We start from the raw sequence: 15,477 nt of genomic DNA on the forward strand, positions 1-15,477 counted from the left end.
ATAATATAATAGTCTAGTAAACAGATAAATCAGATTATTTTATGAGTGGAAACATATACCGGAATTTATTTTTATGTTAATAAAAAGGTAGAAATGTATTCACTGAAACAGTGGCTTAATGTTGAATAAAGCAATTTATCATATAACCAAAATTAATTACTAGTAATGAAAACCTTTAGCTGCTTTATTAAATTTCATAAATGAACACAATTTCAAGCGCAGTCTCTGAATTACACTAAAATCTCTTAAGATGTAAATAAGAGTTCAAAAAAATCAAATTTTTCATAAAAAGCAAAGGTTGCCATTTTTTTTTCTTGTTCCCATTATTCATGTCACATCTCTGCAGGTTTATCTCTCAGCCCTCCTGAGCTGCAGACCACAGGGATTTTCTGGATACTGACTAAGCAGTAAATCCAAACCTCAGGGCTCGAACATCCTCAGACTGCTGCGAGTGACGTCACAGACGTCTCTGTTCTGATGGTCTCACATCAAAAGAGATTAAAAGAGAAAAACCAAGGATGCTAACTCTGTTAATCTGTCTTTGTCAAATGATGCAGTTGTGACAATCGTGCAGCAGAGGAGGCGGATGAGAAAATAATAAAATAATAATAATAATAAAAGGAAACCTGAACAAATTGTGTTTCATGTTTTAGCAGGTTGAGCTGCCAGAAGCCTCGCAGTGAGATGTGATGCTGTAACAGGGCTTTCATGTGGAACAGTGCTGTCTGCTGTTACATAAACAGCTTTACAAAAGTGAGCAGTCCTCCACATTCTTTCTATAAAAAGATCCATCATTTCACCCCACTCATAATCTGGCTTTACACTCTCCGTTCCAGCAGTTTGGGCTTTGAGGGAAACAGGGTGGTGAAAGGCAGGGAGGAGGAGGAGGATGAGGAGTGGGGGGTTTCACTGGAAGTACGATGCAGTGATGAAGGTGTCACGTGTGTTTCCAGGCTAATGAACCCAACCCCACAGAATGCAGGGTTACTAATCAATATTAGCCTTCTCCCCTACAACAGGGCAAGACCTTCAGCTTCTGAGTCATTTAGTGTATTTTTAGCCGCTATTTCAACATCCAGCTTCCATTTGTTTTCTTTGTTTTACCCATTTTTACATGCACCTATTTTTCCCTTTCATGGTGACTTCACATCCGATTGCTTCTTTTTTTACTTTGTCCATCAGTTTAGCTTGGTTGACTTTGGTCATTTTGTCTCTTTTTGCATCCTGTTTCTTATTTTTGGAGCTATGTTTGAAGGTTCAAGCATGTTAGACATCTTTCCTTGTGGTAATTCTGCATCTCATTTCAGTATCTTGGGGGTCGTTATCTTCTTTTTGGATTAATTACTGAATGCCAACGTGCATCTATAAGAAGCACAGGAGGCGCCTCTTCCTGTTAGAGTTACATTAGAGACCATATGTAAAGCAGCCATCGGGGGACGTCTTGTAACATATTGATCAGTCAGGACAACCAAAGCAGTGATAGGACATGATCATCCAAACCGTCTGCTGTAAACTTCTACATTACAACTTCCTGCTTCTGACCAATCGAGGTGGCAGCCAAAACAAAACCAAACCCTGTATCAGACCACGTTGTCACTTTGGAAAATCAAGTTAATTCAGACATTACAGCATGTAACCAATGACAGACAGAAGACCAGAGGCTCCTTCTCAGTATCATAAAACATTTTGTTTATTACACACACAAAAAAATGCACTATGCACGCATAAATTTAACACACAGTGCATTCTGGGAACATTTAAATTAAAAGCAGCTTTTTGACACAAGCACACAAGAGAGAAAGGGTTAATAAACAGTGGGAAAAAGACAGACGGTTCCCCGAGTCTCAGTCATGAACACGTATACTTAGCATTAATTAAGGAAAAGCTCGGATGATCGGACTCACGGAGAGTGAACACATTTAAAACAACGTCTTCTGGTGGATCACGGATCCACCTTCAATCCAGCCTATAAAGCCATGCACTTCCAGGCACGTGTACAGCAAGCCTCACACAGATGCATACAGACATTTACAAGTTAAACTGCTGAGGTGCACAATAAAGATTAGTAAAGTAGCCTTCACATTAAGATATGGCTCAAGGGAACGGAAAGAGTCCACTCCAGACTCTGAAGTGCAGATAAACCGCTCGGCCTCTGAATGTGTCACAGTAATGTGCAACATTTTTCTGTTTGTTAGGAAGTGAAAAATTTATCAAGAAAAGCCAGCAGCACCGCAGAGTACATGTTACATAACACTGATTTTTATTAAGCTTCGCTGTCAGGTTCTCTGAGAGCTGAGGAAGACCTTCAATGCACGACTTAAAGGACCAGTTTACCCAAATTCTAAACACATTTCCAATCAAAAGAGGAGGCAAAGTGACAGGGACACTGGAAAGGCTTTCAAAGGAGTAGCTTTTTAAGAGAGATCTATGAACTAATTTTCATTCATCTAAAGGAAAATGACTAATTAGCTGGCGAAAAGTCTTTTATAAATTTGGGTGGACTAACCCTTTTAACCTCGTTTACCACCCTCCATACTGAAGCGGTGGGAGCCGAGGAGACGGGCAGCTGTGGGTTTTGTCAACTTCTGCAAAAAGACTAGCAGACCGGCCATCTTCCCCAACTGAGAGCACACCGACAGCTTTGTATTCACAGAAATGAGAGTGGACACTAACTCCTAAACAATTCCTTTAAATCAATATCCATTTTCTGTTAAAACTACAGTTTTATGGGTGGAGAAGTGCTGCAAAAAACACCTTCTTGAGGATCGTTATCAAAGATGCTTCAAAGATTTTAGCCCACAGATGTGAGTGCAGGTGCAGTTTTATAATCCATGTGATTCAGTGATCATTTAGCCTTTTCAAATGTCAAACAAAGGCAAATGAGCTGCTGCGGCTGCTATTAAGAGTTAAGACATTTACATAAATTACCAGAAAAGCTAATGGTTCACTTCAGAACATGAAATTTACTCTGCTGACAAGCTGCACTCTAAAACTGAGTGTGTGAGTAGAGAATAAAGTCCTTTTAGCACTGAGTAGGTGTCGAGTCTGAAGCCCCAAGAGACTGAACTAAACAGTTAGAAAACACTAAACTCTTATCGACAGGCCTCTTTGTACATGTAAATATTGTAGTGGTCAGACTTACAAAAGGCATTTCCACACGGAGAAGGTAAGAGGTCTGTGCTGAAAGAGAATTTAAGTGACTAAATGTTCTGCCGTCCAGGTGAAACATAATAGCCCGGGTTCGCAAAATGAAGATGACCTACAATTTTGATGCCCTAAAGACCACCCCTGTGGAAATCTGACACATTTACTAAGCTGTCCGTGACATAACTGGAAGCATGTTCATCCTTAAAGAAACTAAGTGGTCAATGTCAAAAATAAAACAGAGAAATATGATGAATCTTAACCATCTTAACCATAAAGCTGTGATACTACTTCTCTTCAAAGAGGCTGTTTGACTGTATTTACACAATCATCAGTAACATGTCTGTCATGGAGCAATTCAAAGAATTCAGGACACAAAAAGAACCGTTTCTGTTTCCAGACAAACAGGCATAGCATCGCATCGTCTTCTTTTTGACTGCATGCATAACAAGCAGTGTCTAATCTACAGGTCTGTAACAAGCATGTGTGTCGTCTCTGGCTATTATTGCATTGCTGTGCGGCCTTTGAGGGGGAAAAAAAGCAGCAGACTGACAGACAGGCTGAGGGAATCACCTGTCAGTGGGCAGACTCATGTCGTCGGACAGAAGCTGCTCTCCTGGAAAGAGGAAGAAGAGAAAGGAGCCTGGGTATTGAAATTAGAAAAACAAAAGAAATATTGTTTTGACTGTATTTGACTGACTTTATGTGCCTCGCTGGGATTTGTTTGACAGCTGTCATGTTTCAGGCCTGAAACTGAGACTTTGTGACTCGATGTGTCTGACCTCTGCTGTGTGCCCGTGGTGCGGTTACCTGTGCAGGGAGTCTGGTTGTCGTAGTGAGAGTTGTTGCTCTGCAGGGCCTCGTCTTCGGTGTCACTGTCACTGCTGGTTGCTGCCACCAGGACAGACGGTGACTGATCTGCAAACAAGACGAGACGGATTATTAAATGTGTAAATGTGGATCTCAGGAAATCCATTTTCAGAGCCATGTTGCAGGCGTGTTTGTGCAGGATTTTGGAGGATTTCCTGGAAGATTTTCCCTTTATCATCATGGTGATGTTGCTGCACATGCTAAACACAAGTCAAACACACTGGCAGCTGTGACATTAAGTGAACCAACCTTCATTTGACTGGGGGCGTGCAGAGGGTCCCTCCAGCAAGGACTGAGGTGAGTTTCCTGAGCTTTCAGACTCGCAGTCCAACATGGCTGCCCTACAGTAGGAAGAAACAGAGGCATTATAAGATACCAAAAACCTCCTGCTATTCTCTTTCTGTGCATGATAAGAGTCTGAGTCATACCCCAGGGCCCTGCTTCCACAACTCTTGCTGGCAGCCATGTAGCTCGGCCCTCCCAAGGAGAAGATGTCATCCCTGGACCCTGAGACCCCATATAGCTGCTGCTCCACCGAGTACTGCTGCTTGGAGGAGGATGCCTGTTCTGATGAGGAGCTGCCGAGAGACAACAGGGGGCCCTGGAGGCTGTCGGCCTTCAACACTCCTGGAGCAGAGAGAGAGGAGCAGAGCCACATGACGGAAAAGATGATGGCCTGTTTTGATTTTGTGTTCCTGTTTAGCAGAGAGCTGTGTGGGTGGTGTAGCTCCATTAAGTCCAGCTGGAGTAAAACTCTACACCCATCTGACTGAAAGCTTTTCAGACACAGTTTTAATATGGACCTATGTGAATGAATGACTGAGCTGTATATAATCTATGCAAGGTTCAAGTTGTTCTGAACGCTGGGACATCACACACCAATCAAGACAGCTTTATTTAGATCTCTAAGTTTACATAATTTCTTTTTTGTTTTACCCAGGTGGACAATACGTTCATGCATATGTAATGAGTAGGAGTAATGTAATGATGTAGGAGCATCAACAAGTTAGAAAACTGACCTTCTGCTCCTCCCATCCCATCTTTAGGATGCAAGCTGAGCTCTGCGACAGCCTCTGCTTCTCTTAGGTCCTTATTCATTTCATCTGGACTTCGTCTCTTTACAACCATGGAGCTGCTGCTGTCGAGGACGGGGGACAGAGATTTCCTGGCTGCACGTACATACGCAAGAACACAAATACATGATAAAACATACTGACTGTTGAGTAACCATGCATTCTGTAGCAGTCCTCACCAGGGCGGCACGGCCTGGACCGAGCTACGGCTGCTCTCCCCAGCAGGTCCAGCTCACCAGGCTTGCAGCAGGCAGCTGACAGCTCTGAGTCACCGTGATGAGATGGTATCTCCTCCACATTGAAGGCCCCAGATGGGCCAGGCCTGGTGTCCCCAGATGCCCGAGCCTCCATTACCTGACTCTTGACATCAGACATCTTGCTGCGGACCTCGGCCATCTGAGCCTTGAGGCGAATCAGGACCCCTGAGTCTGGCGCTGAACGTCGCACCACCTGAGGGCGCCGCTCTCGTTCCTTTCTTGAGTGATGAGCTATGAAAAAGAAGTAGGGAGGTATCACAACATAGCATAGTTTTGCAATACAGATAAAATAAACATCATTGATATATGGTCTGGCTGTATGTTGTGGGATTTTGTTGCTGATGTTGAGACCAATATTATGCCTCCATGTCACTTCTGCAACTACCTGAAATATTCATCCACTTTGGTTTCAGTCACTGCAGAGATAAATCACAATAAATCTATAGCTGCTGTTAAGCTATGATCATCCAGAGCAACAATTTTGGCAGCGGCTCAGTGTGCGAGTTAGAGTATTGATTCTCAGTTTAGCTGGAATGATTTGTCGTTAGCGAGCCGAGCGCAGACCTTGGCTGTGTAGGAGAGATACGGGAGGCCGTGGCTGGAGGCCCCACAGGGACTCCACACTGCTGCGCTCCTTCAGATCCAGCAGCTGGATCAGGATAACTGGGTCAATCTCCAGGAGGCTGTTGCTGCCGGGCCCAACAGCACCGGCAGCACCGGCTCCATTACCACTAGAACTGCGACCAGCACCGGCATTGCGATGTAAGGAACGTGTACTGGAACTGGATCCACCTGCAGATCAGACAGAACACAGCATTTAGTAATAGTTGAAATACAGTATAAAGCTTCTCATAATAGCTATGACTATGGGTTTAGCCAAAATGTTTATTAAAATTAAAATACAGGGCAAAGACAATAACACAAATAGATTCTGAAAAACAATAATGTCCCCTAGTAACTCATGTTATCTGTTTAGTGCACATGGGTCTCCAAATGGTTAGGATCATTTTTCTATATGATGCATCAAAAATTCTTAATTTGAGCTGGCTTTAGACGACCATAATAAAAGCAAAACCTAGATGTAAAATAAAAATTTCCACACAGTGGCAAATGGAAAATGTGTAGACACATTTTGCTCAGCTCACGCACAGCTGTACACAGCGAGTGTTTCTATATCAGCAGGCTACAAGGGGTACAGTGGACCAACAATGACTCATCCTCTTCATGCCTTTCAACACCAACACAGTCAAACACGCTGAAGGAGCTGCTTTGAGGCCCACCATCGTATTGCTATGTTCTGCTTGTGCAGATAACACAAATAGATTCTGTAAAAATCAAATCGTGGCCCCCCCCCCCCCCCGAGTGTGGCTGTAACTGGACAAATAATTATGGTTAAAGAGGGACAAATGTAAGGACATATCACTTTAAATGTGTTTGAATTATACCTGTGGCTCCAGCCAAGTCATCTGGAAGCTCTCCTTCTTCAGTCTCCAAGTTCCCGATGAAGTCTACATAATTCTCCCCTGACCTGTTGAAATACATGAAATATACAACTTTCAGGTTTACTTTTCCTCCGTCAGTTTAAAAAAATAAAATAAAAATCTTCTCACATGGTTTCCTCATCTATGTCATTCTCTTCTGTGTTGCTGGTGGCAGTGGAACTCCCTGAGGTGCTGCTTCCATCCAGCGGGTTCACCTCCTCTTCCGTCAGACAGTCCACCTCCAAGTCACCGTCTGACAGCTCCTGAACAATATAGACACACAGTCCAACTTATACCAAGCAAAGAGGAGTCTGACTGATCAGAAAAACCTGGGCAAATAAATGCAACCCTCACATTAGAGTCATCATGGTGGGTCCTCTCTTCTTCTTCACCCTTCTTAGTGTTTTTCAAAGTGGTCTGAATGTCGTCATCACTCTTCACGGAGTGAGGGTCTCTTTCAGAGGTAGTGGTGCCAGTAGCAAGCCTCACATCTGGGGGTGAAGAGCTGCGTGACGTCTGACGGCGAAACAGTTCAATGGCCAGCCTCTGAAATCAGAAACATGAATCATCTGTCACAGCAAAACATAAACACTCAAATGGGTTCTAACATTCAAATGCAACAACACAAGTAGTACCTCTTTGAGGTTGTTTATCTGTTGTATGTAGCCACTCTGGGCCGACTCCAGCTGGCTGATGTACCAGTACTGATCTCTGCACTTCTGAAAGAAGGTAGGTGAGCGGACCTGGTAGCTGTGTACACAAAACGGTAAAGCATTGACACCCTGTTGTTGCTGCTTAATTCTATAACATCAGAAGGGTAGATGCAAAAAATACTCAGCCCACCGGAGGACCAGTGTGTCAGTCTGCGTGTTGAGGTAGCCCTCGCTGGCCAGAAGGTCCAGTCTGAAGAAGCGGTTGTAACCCCAACACTCTCCAACTTCAAAGTCAGAAGCAAACTCCCGAATGATGTTCTTGGTTGGGTCACTGGAGGCCTGATGGACCATCTCCACACGATACTCATATCTACACACATCAAATACAATTCAATTAAATTTGTGGGAACAAGATATGACTTAAAGGCAAGAAAACAGAGAGCAAAGAATAGATTTTCTGTAAAATTGAGAAGAAAAAAAAACAAAAACCAAACATAAACATACTTTGATGTTTCAGGAAGTCCAGCAGACAGTTCAAGGAAAACAGACAAATAGTTTCCACGGACAACACCATTTCCATCCTGAAAAACAAAAAAACAAAAACACAGTACAATCATTACTAACATACATACACTGGTTCAGACTTTCCACACTGTAGTAACTAATCATTTACTTTATAAAATGTAGGCTGGTTTAAAGTGAAGAGCAGGTAACCATGTCAAACTCACCGGGTAGACCTTTAGTCTCCAGCAGAGGCCAGAGATCTGCAGCGGAGGGCTGTAGACCGGGTCAGCACGCTGTCTTAAGGTGCTACACAGAAACACACATATATCAAACCTAATGTAATATTATTGACAGGCTAAACTGCACTTCAGGTTTAACAAGCGTCAACAGTCAAAGGGATGAAAGCTCTTAAAAACAGAATCAGTGGTGAGTGGACCTGCTTCAGAGTGGAGATGTTTTAAGCCTTTGTGTAGATGGCCGTTTCTACCCTGTAAACAAATAAGTCTGCTTCCAAACACTGGAGCAGGAGCTGATGGGCCCCTGTGACCCCTGCAGTCATCTGACTTGGGAATGAATTCCCATCCCCACTGAAGACAAACGCCAGATATTAGTGTGATGTTGTGAAAGAGGGAATTTACCTGAAATTGACAAGAACAAAAGTGCTGGAGTCATAGGCAGGAACCAGCTCACTGAAAACACAGAGAGGAAGGATGAGTACATTAAAAACACAATGATTAAAAATCATAATTTCTTCCAATAATGAAATGAAAAATTTGTCCAATGTTACATCATAAGAATACCTGGTGAAGTCTGGAGGGACAGGAGTGGTGACAAAGGACTGCATGGGTTTCCGATGGACCTGCTGAAACATTAGCAGGATCTCTGGGCTCTTGGAGATCAGTTCGCTCTTACTACAGGAGTGAAGCTGTGTGACACACACACACATACACACAACCATCAAAATCATCATGTTGTGATGGCCAACACTGAGCTAAACAATCAATGAGGAAGCCTGGCACATATGTCTGCAACACTTCAATGAACCACGTTTCACCCACATGTACATTCATTAGCTACATGCGACATCAAAAGAAACAAAAAGACTTAACTTGTGAGACCTGACCAAGGTTTCTTTTATCCCCAATATCACTTGCTGATAGGAAAATCAGCTCACTGAATACATCAAAGAATTTCTACATTACGATTAATGGCGTGTATTCTGTTAATAACTGATCTCCAAGTTAGAACATGCACCTTTTCAAAGTCCAAATATCTCATTCGCTCATAACTTCGGCTTCATGATTCATCACATCTTAAACAATCGTGCAAACACAACACGCTGGCTGGCTCGATTTGTCACACCACATGAAATAAATATCAGAGCTCCAGTTATCAATAGTTAATGAGACAAGTATGCACAGTGTGAGAGGAAGTGCTTATAGTGGATTCTATACAACTCAGGAGCAGTCATGGTGTTTACTAATTAAGCACTGTGGGTAGCTGTGCAGATACACATGGCGATCTGTAATCACACACAAAAACTATGACCCTAAATTTCTCCATAGTGTTGTGTTAAGAGGGTGCTTTTGAGCAGGTTGGGCTTAAATATTACATATGTCACAACAATACACCTTTAGAGCTATATGAATGGTAGCTGTGATCCGCTCGAGACTACCGACCTGATGCTCCACCTCCTGCAGGAGAGACTCCAGCAGCTCCGTCTCCTGGGTCAAGGACGTCTTCTGGCCTGGTGGGGAAGAATGCATTTCTATTTTCAGTGTACTTGTACTGAATGTCAGCCCTGATGGAAGGCTGGTAAGTGCGAGTGGGAGGGTGGGTGTGCAGGTTGTGTATGTGGGCGCTGAGTGCAAGCTTCCGCTCTGTCTGGATAAATATTTCATATGTATATTACCCATGGCTATACAGGGTGCTCCTCGCTTCTTTTCACGGGGGAGTCTGAATATTTTGTTAGGTGAAGGTCAGGACCTTTAGAAACATTTTAGTGCCAGATAGACTGCCTTGCAACAAAAAGGGACTTTTTCCAGACACAGAATACATAACACTGCTGCTGGCTTCTTCGTGATGTTAAAATGGTGCTTATTCTGTTTATTTTTATATATATATATAACATGCATGAAAGCATTTCTGAATGAGACATGACAGAACTGCCATGAATTAGTATAGCCAGTGAATCATGATTAAGTTGACCCTTGCCACTGCTTCTCCTCTGAATAATTTCCAAATCAAATTTGGTAAAGTCACTTGTACTGTTCAGGATGCTTATTCAGACATAAATAAAACATGTAAAATTGCCAGGAGTGTGTCTCATAAACCCAGAATCGGCTCATGTGTATTGTGGCAGCAGTGTGTGCAGGAGTCCTACCCATGAGGGTGATGAGTTTGTTCTTGAGCTGGTTGTCCAAACGAGCTATCATCATTTCCACAGCATTTCGGATCTCTCTGACCCTCTCATCCTTCGCTCCCCTGACAGCTTCAACATTTCTCTCCTGGACCAGCAAGCACACACACACACACACACACACAACATGCAGTTCAACTAACTGAGAAGCTGTTATTGTTACATGTTAGTGCCATCTGGTGGATGCTGCAATGCAGTACACCCATGCGGCCTAGACCTTTAAAATACCAGGTATAAATCTGGTCCAGATTAGTGACCTAAAAAATATATTGACTGTTCCTGCAGTGGTTCTCAGGGTTTCTGCTCACTTCTAACCCAAGCTACAAATGTACTAATTTTACTTTAATGTTTTTACCAATGCTTTGCTACCTTGCTGTGCAACAAATTTACCATAAAAGTCACTAATTTTCTTACATTTTAACAGCAATTTTGACTTGTTGCAAGATGCATCATCTGTCTGCATGAAACAATATGTGCAGCTAGATTGTATGGAACAAAAACATCAATCTCTGTCAAGACTGAATATGCATGAATCATTTTAGCTAGTATTTTTTTTTAACCAAAAAAACCCAAAACAAACAGTTCTCACCACTTCCTGCACCAGGCTGATGAGCTCCATGAGACGGCGACGGAGTTTTGCAACCTCCTCCTTCACCTTTGTCACATGCTGTTCGTAAATCTCCACAAGAGGCTTGAAGGTGTGGCCGCCATGCTGGAATCAATAGATATTCATTCAGATTGAGATTCAGAAAACTTTAGTTGTCCCCGAGGGGCAATTTAAGGCACAAGTGAGCAGCTTGACATATACAATACAATAAAATATATTATATTAAGTATGTACAGGGTATCATGTCATAAATGTTATGACTATCCAAATGTCCGTGAAGTGGCGGAAGTGCAAATGTAAGCATCATTAGATGCACTATTTTTACTTAGTGGAAATTCAGTGAGTCTAACTTTGCATGCAAACTGCAATCTGAGAATTAAAGATGTGAAACGTTACCATGCCTCCCCACAGGGCGCACTGGTGACAGATGCATTTCTTACAGGTCCAACAGAAAACACTCAGCTTCTCATGGTGGTTCTCACATCTGTCAATGACAGGACACAGAGACATCAGCCCCAAGGGTACTTAACACAGAGATACCACAACACCATTAACGTAACTACAATAAATAACAATTTAATTCTCACAGCAAGATTAGTCAGGCTTCAAAGGTAAGGCTGCTAAACCATTTCCAAGTTCCAATTAAGTATTTTTTAATGATTGTGATCCTCAGGAAGGACTCAAAGTAGCATCTGAGTTGTGCAACATTTTTATTGAACTCAGCTTTCTGGATGACTGTCAATAAAAAAAGGTTGTCCTGCTAATGAATATCTAATTATTTTTTATGGTTAATATCGTATGTGTAAAAAATCCTTTGACCTATATCAAACACAGCTGGAGAGTGAGATTTTTTGGAGGAACTCACTTGTCCTTGTCGTTGTCTTCATGCTTGGTGAGGCTGCAGAGCTGCAGGGTGTCCAGCTGCTGAGTGACTTCCTCTGCCCAGCGACAGTTAACCAGCTCCCTGAGCTGCAGTGGAGCTCTGGATGCAGAACACACACACACACACACATATATACAGTAATCTTACACCACATGCAACACAATGGTCATATCTTTAAAAGATGCAAATGAATTATATAGAAGACGTGTGGCTGACAGGTGTGTGCGCGCAGGTGCTTACCTACAGTGTGGACACTGGGCTCTCTGCTCCGTCAACCATCGCTGTCAAAAAAAAGATTCAAGCTTAAATGTAGATTCTAAACATTTAGCACAAACCTTTAACATGTGGTAGAAATATTAAGCATTGTACTCATTTTAACAACTCCAAAGTAAGCTTTCATCTGCACTGTCCCACAAGTACCACAAGGATTCATATTTCTGAATATTAGCAGCATACACAGTGTTGCTGCAATAAGCACATATTCTTGTCAGTGCCAGGTGAAAATCAACTCACTCGTATGCAGCTGAAGCAGCAGAGTTTGGAACAATGTGGGCAGAGGCGAGCATCCCTCAGTTTCTCCATACAGATGAAGCATCGAAACACCTCGGCAATACTCTGCACAGGGAGAGTCAACCATTTTGCAGTTGTGAACCAAATGTAACTCTCTGTTTAGAACAAAAATGGATTTCGTCTCTGATGCATACCTCAACGCTTTGTTCATCCATTTCAGCCAGTTTGACACTTTCGGTTTTCAGATGGATTCAAATGGTCTGGAAAAAAAACACAAAAAATATTGTAAGAGAATTTATTTTTACTGTCTTTTCACTGCAGCATTTATAACCTAAATACACTCAACAAAAATATAAACGCAACACTTTTGTTTTTGCTCCCATGTTTCATGAGATGGACTTGAAGATCTAAACTTCATTCCAGATACACAATATTACCATTCCTCTCAAACATTGTTCACAAATCTGTCTAAATGTGTGATAGTGAGCACTTCTGCTTTGCTGAGATAATCCATCCCACCTCACAGGTGTGCCACATCAAGATGCTGATCTGACATCATGATTAGTGCACAGGTGTACCTCAAACTGCCCACAATAAAAGGCCACCCTGAAATGTGCAGTTTTGTCTCACAGCAAAATGCCACAGATGCCACAAGCATTGAGGGAGCGTGCAATTGGCATGCTGACAGCAGGAATGTCAACCAGATCTGTTGCTCGTGCATTGAATGTTCATTTCTCCACCATAAGCCGTCTCCAAAGGCGTTTCAGAGAATATGGCAGTACATCCAACCGGCCTCACAACCGCAGACCACGAGTAACCACACCAGCCCAGGACCTCCACATCCAGCAGGTTCACCTCCGAGATCGTCTGAGACCAGCCACTCAGACAGCTGCTGAAACAATTGGTTTGCATAACCAAACAATTTCTGCACAAATTGTCAGAAACCGTCTCAGGGAAGCTCAACTGCATGCTCGTCGTCCTCATCGGGGTCTTAACCTGACTCCAGATCGTCGCCGTAACAGACTTGAGTGGGCAAATGCTCACATTCGATGGCGTCTAGCACGTTGGAGAGGTGTTCTCTTCACGGATGAATCTCGGTTTACATTGTTCAGGGCAGATGGCAGACAGCGTGTGTGGCGTCGTGTGGGTGAGCGCTTTGCTGATGTCAATGTTGTGGATCGAGTGGCCCATGGTGGTGGTGGGGTCATGGTATGGGCAGGCATCTGTTATGGACGAAGAACACAGGTGCATTTTATTGATGGCATTTTGAATGCACAGAGATACCGTGATGAGATCCTGAGGCCCATTGTTGTGCCATACATCCATGAACATCACCTCATGTTTCAGCAAGATAATGCACGGCCCCATGTTGCAAGGATCTGTACACAATTCTTGGAAGCTGAAAATGTCCCAGTTCTTGCATGGCCAGCATACTCACCGGACATGTCACCCATTGAACATGTTTGGGATGTGCTTGACCGGCGTATACGACAGCGTGCACCAGTTCCCACTAATATCCAGCAACTTCGCACAGCCATTGAAGAGGAGTGGACCAACATTCCACAGGCCACAATAGACAATCTGATAAACTGACTGGTTCTGAGTCCCCAGACCGCCAATAAAGCAGAAACAAAATGCACATTTCAGGGTGGCCTTTTATTGTGGGCAGTTTAAGGTACACCTGTGCACTAATCATGATGTCAGATCAGCATCTTGATGTGGCACACCTGTGAGGTGGGATGGATTATCTCAGCAAAGCAGAAGTGCTCACTATCACACATTTAGACAGATTTGTGAACAATGTTTGAGAGGAATGGTAATATTGTGTATCTGGAATGAAGTTTAGATCTTCAAGTCCATCTCATGAAACAAAAACAAAAGTGTTGCGTTTATATTTTTGTTGAGTGTACGAGATCAAACAAGCAAATTAGGCAATGACTGGACTTTATTTTGAATCTGTGATGTTGCTTTTTCTACAAATTAGAAGAAGAACCGAGCCAATCATCAGCAGAGTGATGGTTAATTAAGATAATCATTAGCTACAGCTCCTACTCATATATGACTCCTGTAGCCTGATAAAAATAAAACATGGAAAATAGTAACTATTCAGATACGAAACAACTGCACTCGCTTTAAAGATAAACCACAGATAGTTTCTCTAGGTGTCGCTATCAACGTTAGCTTGTACACTGTGTCAAAGCCAACAGAAGAGGCCCAGCATCAGCACAGGCGACCAACCTGTCCGATAATAGCGATAACATAAGCTATCGCTATTAGCAGTAGCAGCTACAAGTTCTGGCTTACACAGAATTGGGCGTAACCTAGTAAACAAAACATTTCTACAGAACTGTGAGGCTAGCTAGCGTGTTGGCATTAGCAGGGTGGCTCACTTACCTCTCCACAGACTCGTCTGTCACACCTGATAAAAACAAGCCGCTTGCGAAAAAGCTACATTACATTTTAACGTCTCCGTTAGTTTGGCTTTAGCTAAAAAAAAGTCAAACTGCTTCAAAGTTTAGTTACGTCCGGATAGAAAATACACTACACCTCACAGGGAATTAAACAAAAAAACGCCCGTTTCTGCCCTAAATTGAAGATGTAGCTGTAGCGGTTGATCTGAGGTTGTCTGTCCCCTAGCAATAACCAATCAAATAGCTTCTTTTCTTCTTCTATGATCTTGTTTTTTGCAGTTTGTCAAAGACGTTAGAAGGGCTTTGCCGCCACCTACTGGACAGTTTGTAGACTACCGGAGGAAAGAAAAAAACTGGCAAATAAATAATCAATACAAATATAAAAAAGGGTGATTAATTAATTAATTAATTAATGCACCAGGCTATAAAAATATACATTATAGGCCTTTTAAATCTATAGTTTAATAGCAGATTATTATCTCTCACTGACAACTGTTTAAAGCAGCAAAGTGATAAAATACATTTAATACAAGCACAAGGTACATTTATTTCCCAAAATGTATTTTTATTAATAAATGAAATACAACTATTTAGTAAATATATTTGGAAATACCCTGCACATTAAAGTTTTAAATAAAAAAACATTTGTAGGGTTTGATGATGAT

At 42.4% G+C, this 15,477-nt stretch overlaps 1 protein-coding gene across 2 annotated transcripts; it reads right to left on the reverse strand.

Annotated features, from left to right (window-relative positions):
• Positions 1-1,747: 1,747 nt before the first annotated feature.
• Positions 1,748-15,022, reverse strand: trim37 (tripartite motif containing 37). Of its 2 annotated transcripts, none has more exons than XM_028421537.1 (25): positions 14,796-15,022; positions 12,596-12,661; positions 12,405-12,506; positions 12,132-12,172; positions 11,874-11,990; positions 11,405-11,492; positions 10,991-11,113; positions 10,366-10,489; positions 9,662-9,729; positions 8,783-8,907; positions 8,621-8,671; positions 8,207-8,288; positions 7,983-8,059; positions 7,669-7,848; positions 7,461-7,575; positions 7,180-7,371; positions 6,955-7,088; positions 6,790-6,872; positions 5,909-6,136; positions 5,267-5,575; positions 5,034-5,183; positions 4,443-4,641; positions 4,264-4,355; positions 3,955-4,062; positions 1,748-3,760 (listed from the first exon to the last, which is right to left on the reverse strand). In XM_028421537.1, exons 2-25 carry the CDS (start codon positions 12,614-12,616, stop codon positions 3,714-3,716), a joined length of 2,856 nt encoding a protein of 951 aa, XP_028277338.1. In that variant the 5' UTR covers positions 12,617-12,661; positions 14,796-15,022; the 3' UTR covers positions 1,748-3,713. The 2 variants fall into 2 exon arrangements, with proteins under 2 accessions (XP_028277338.1, XP_028277337.1); XM_028421536.1 differs by having other exon boundaries at positions 3,845-4,062.
• Positions 15,023-15,477: the final 455 nt, after the last annotated feature.

Source organism: Parambassis ranga, chromosome 14, assembly GCF_900634625.1.
Source record: "Parambassis ranga chromosome 14, fParRan2.1, whole genome shotgun sequence".
Lineage (NCBI taxonomy): Eukaryota > Metazoa > Chordata > Actinopteri > Ambassidae > Parambassis > Parambassis ranga.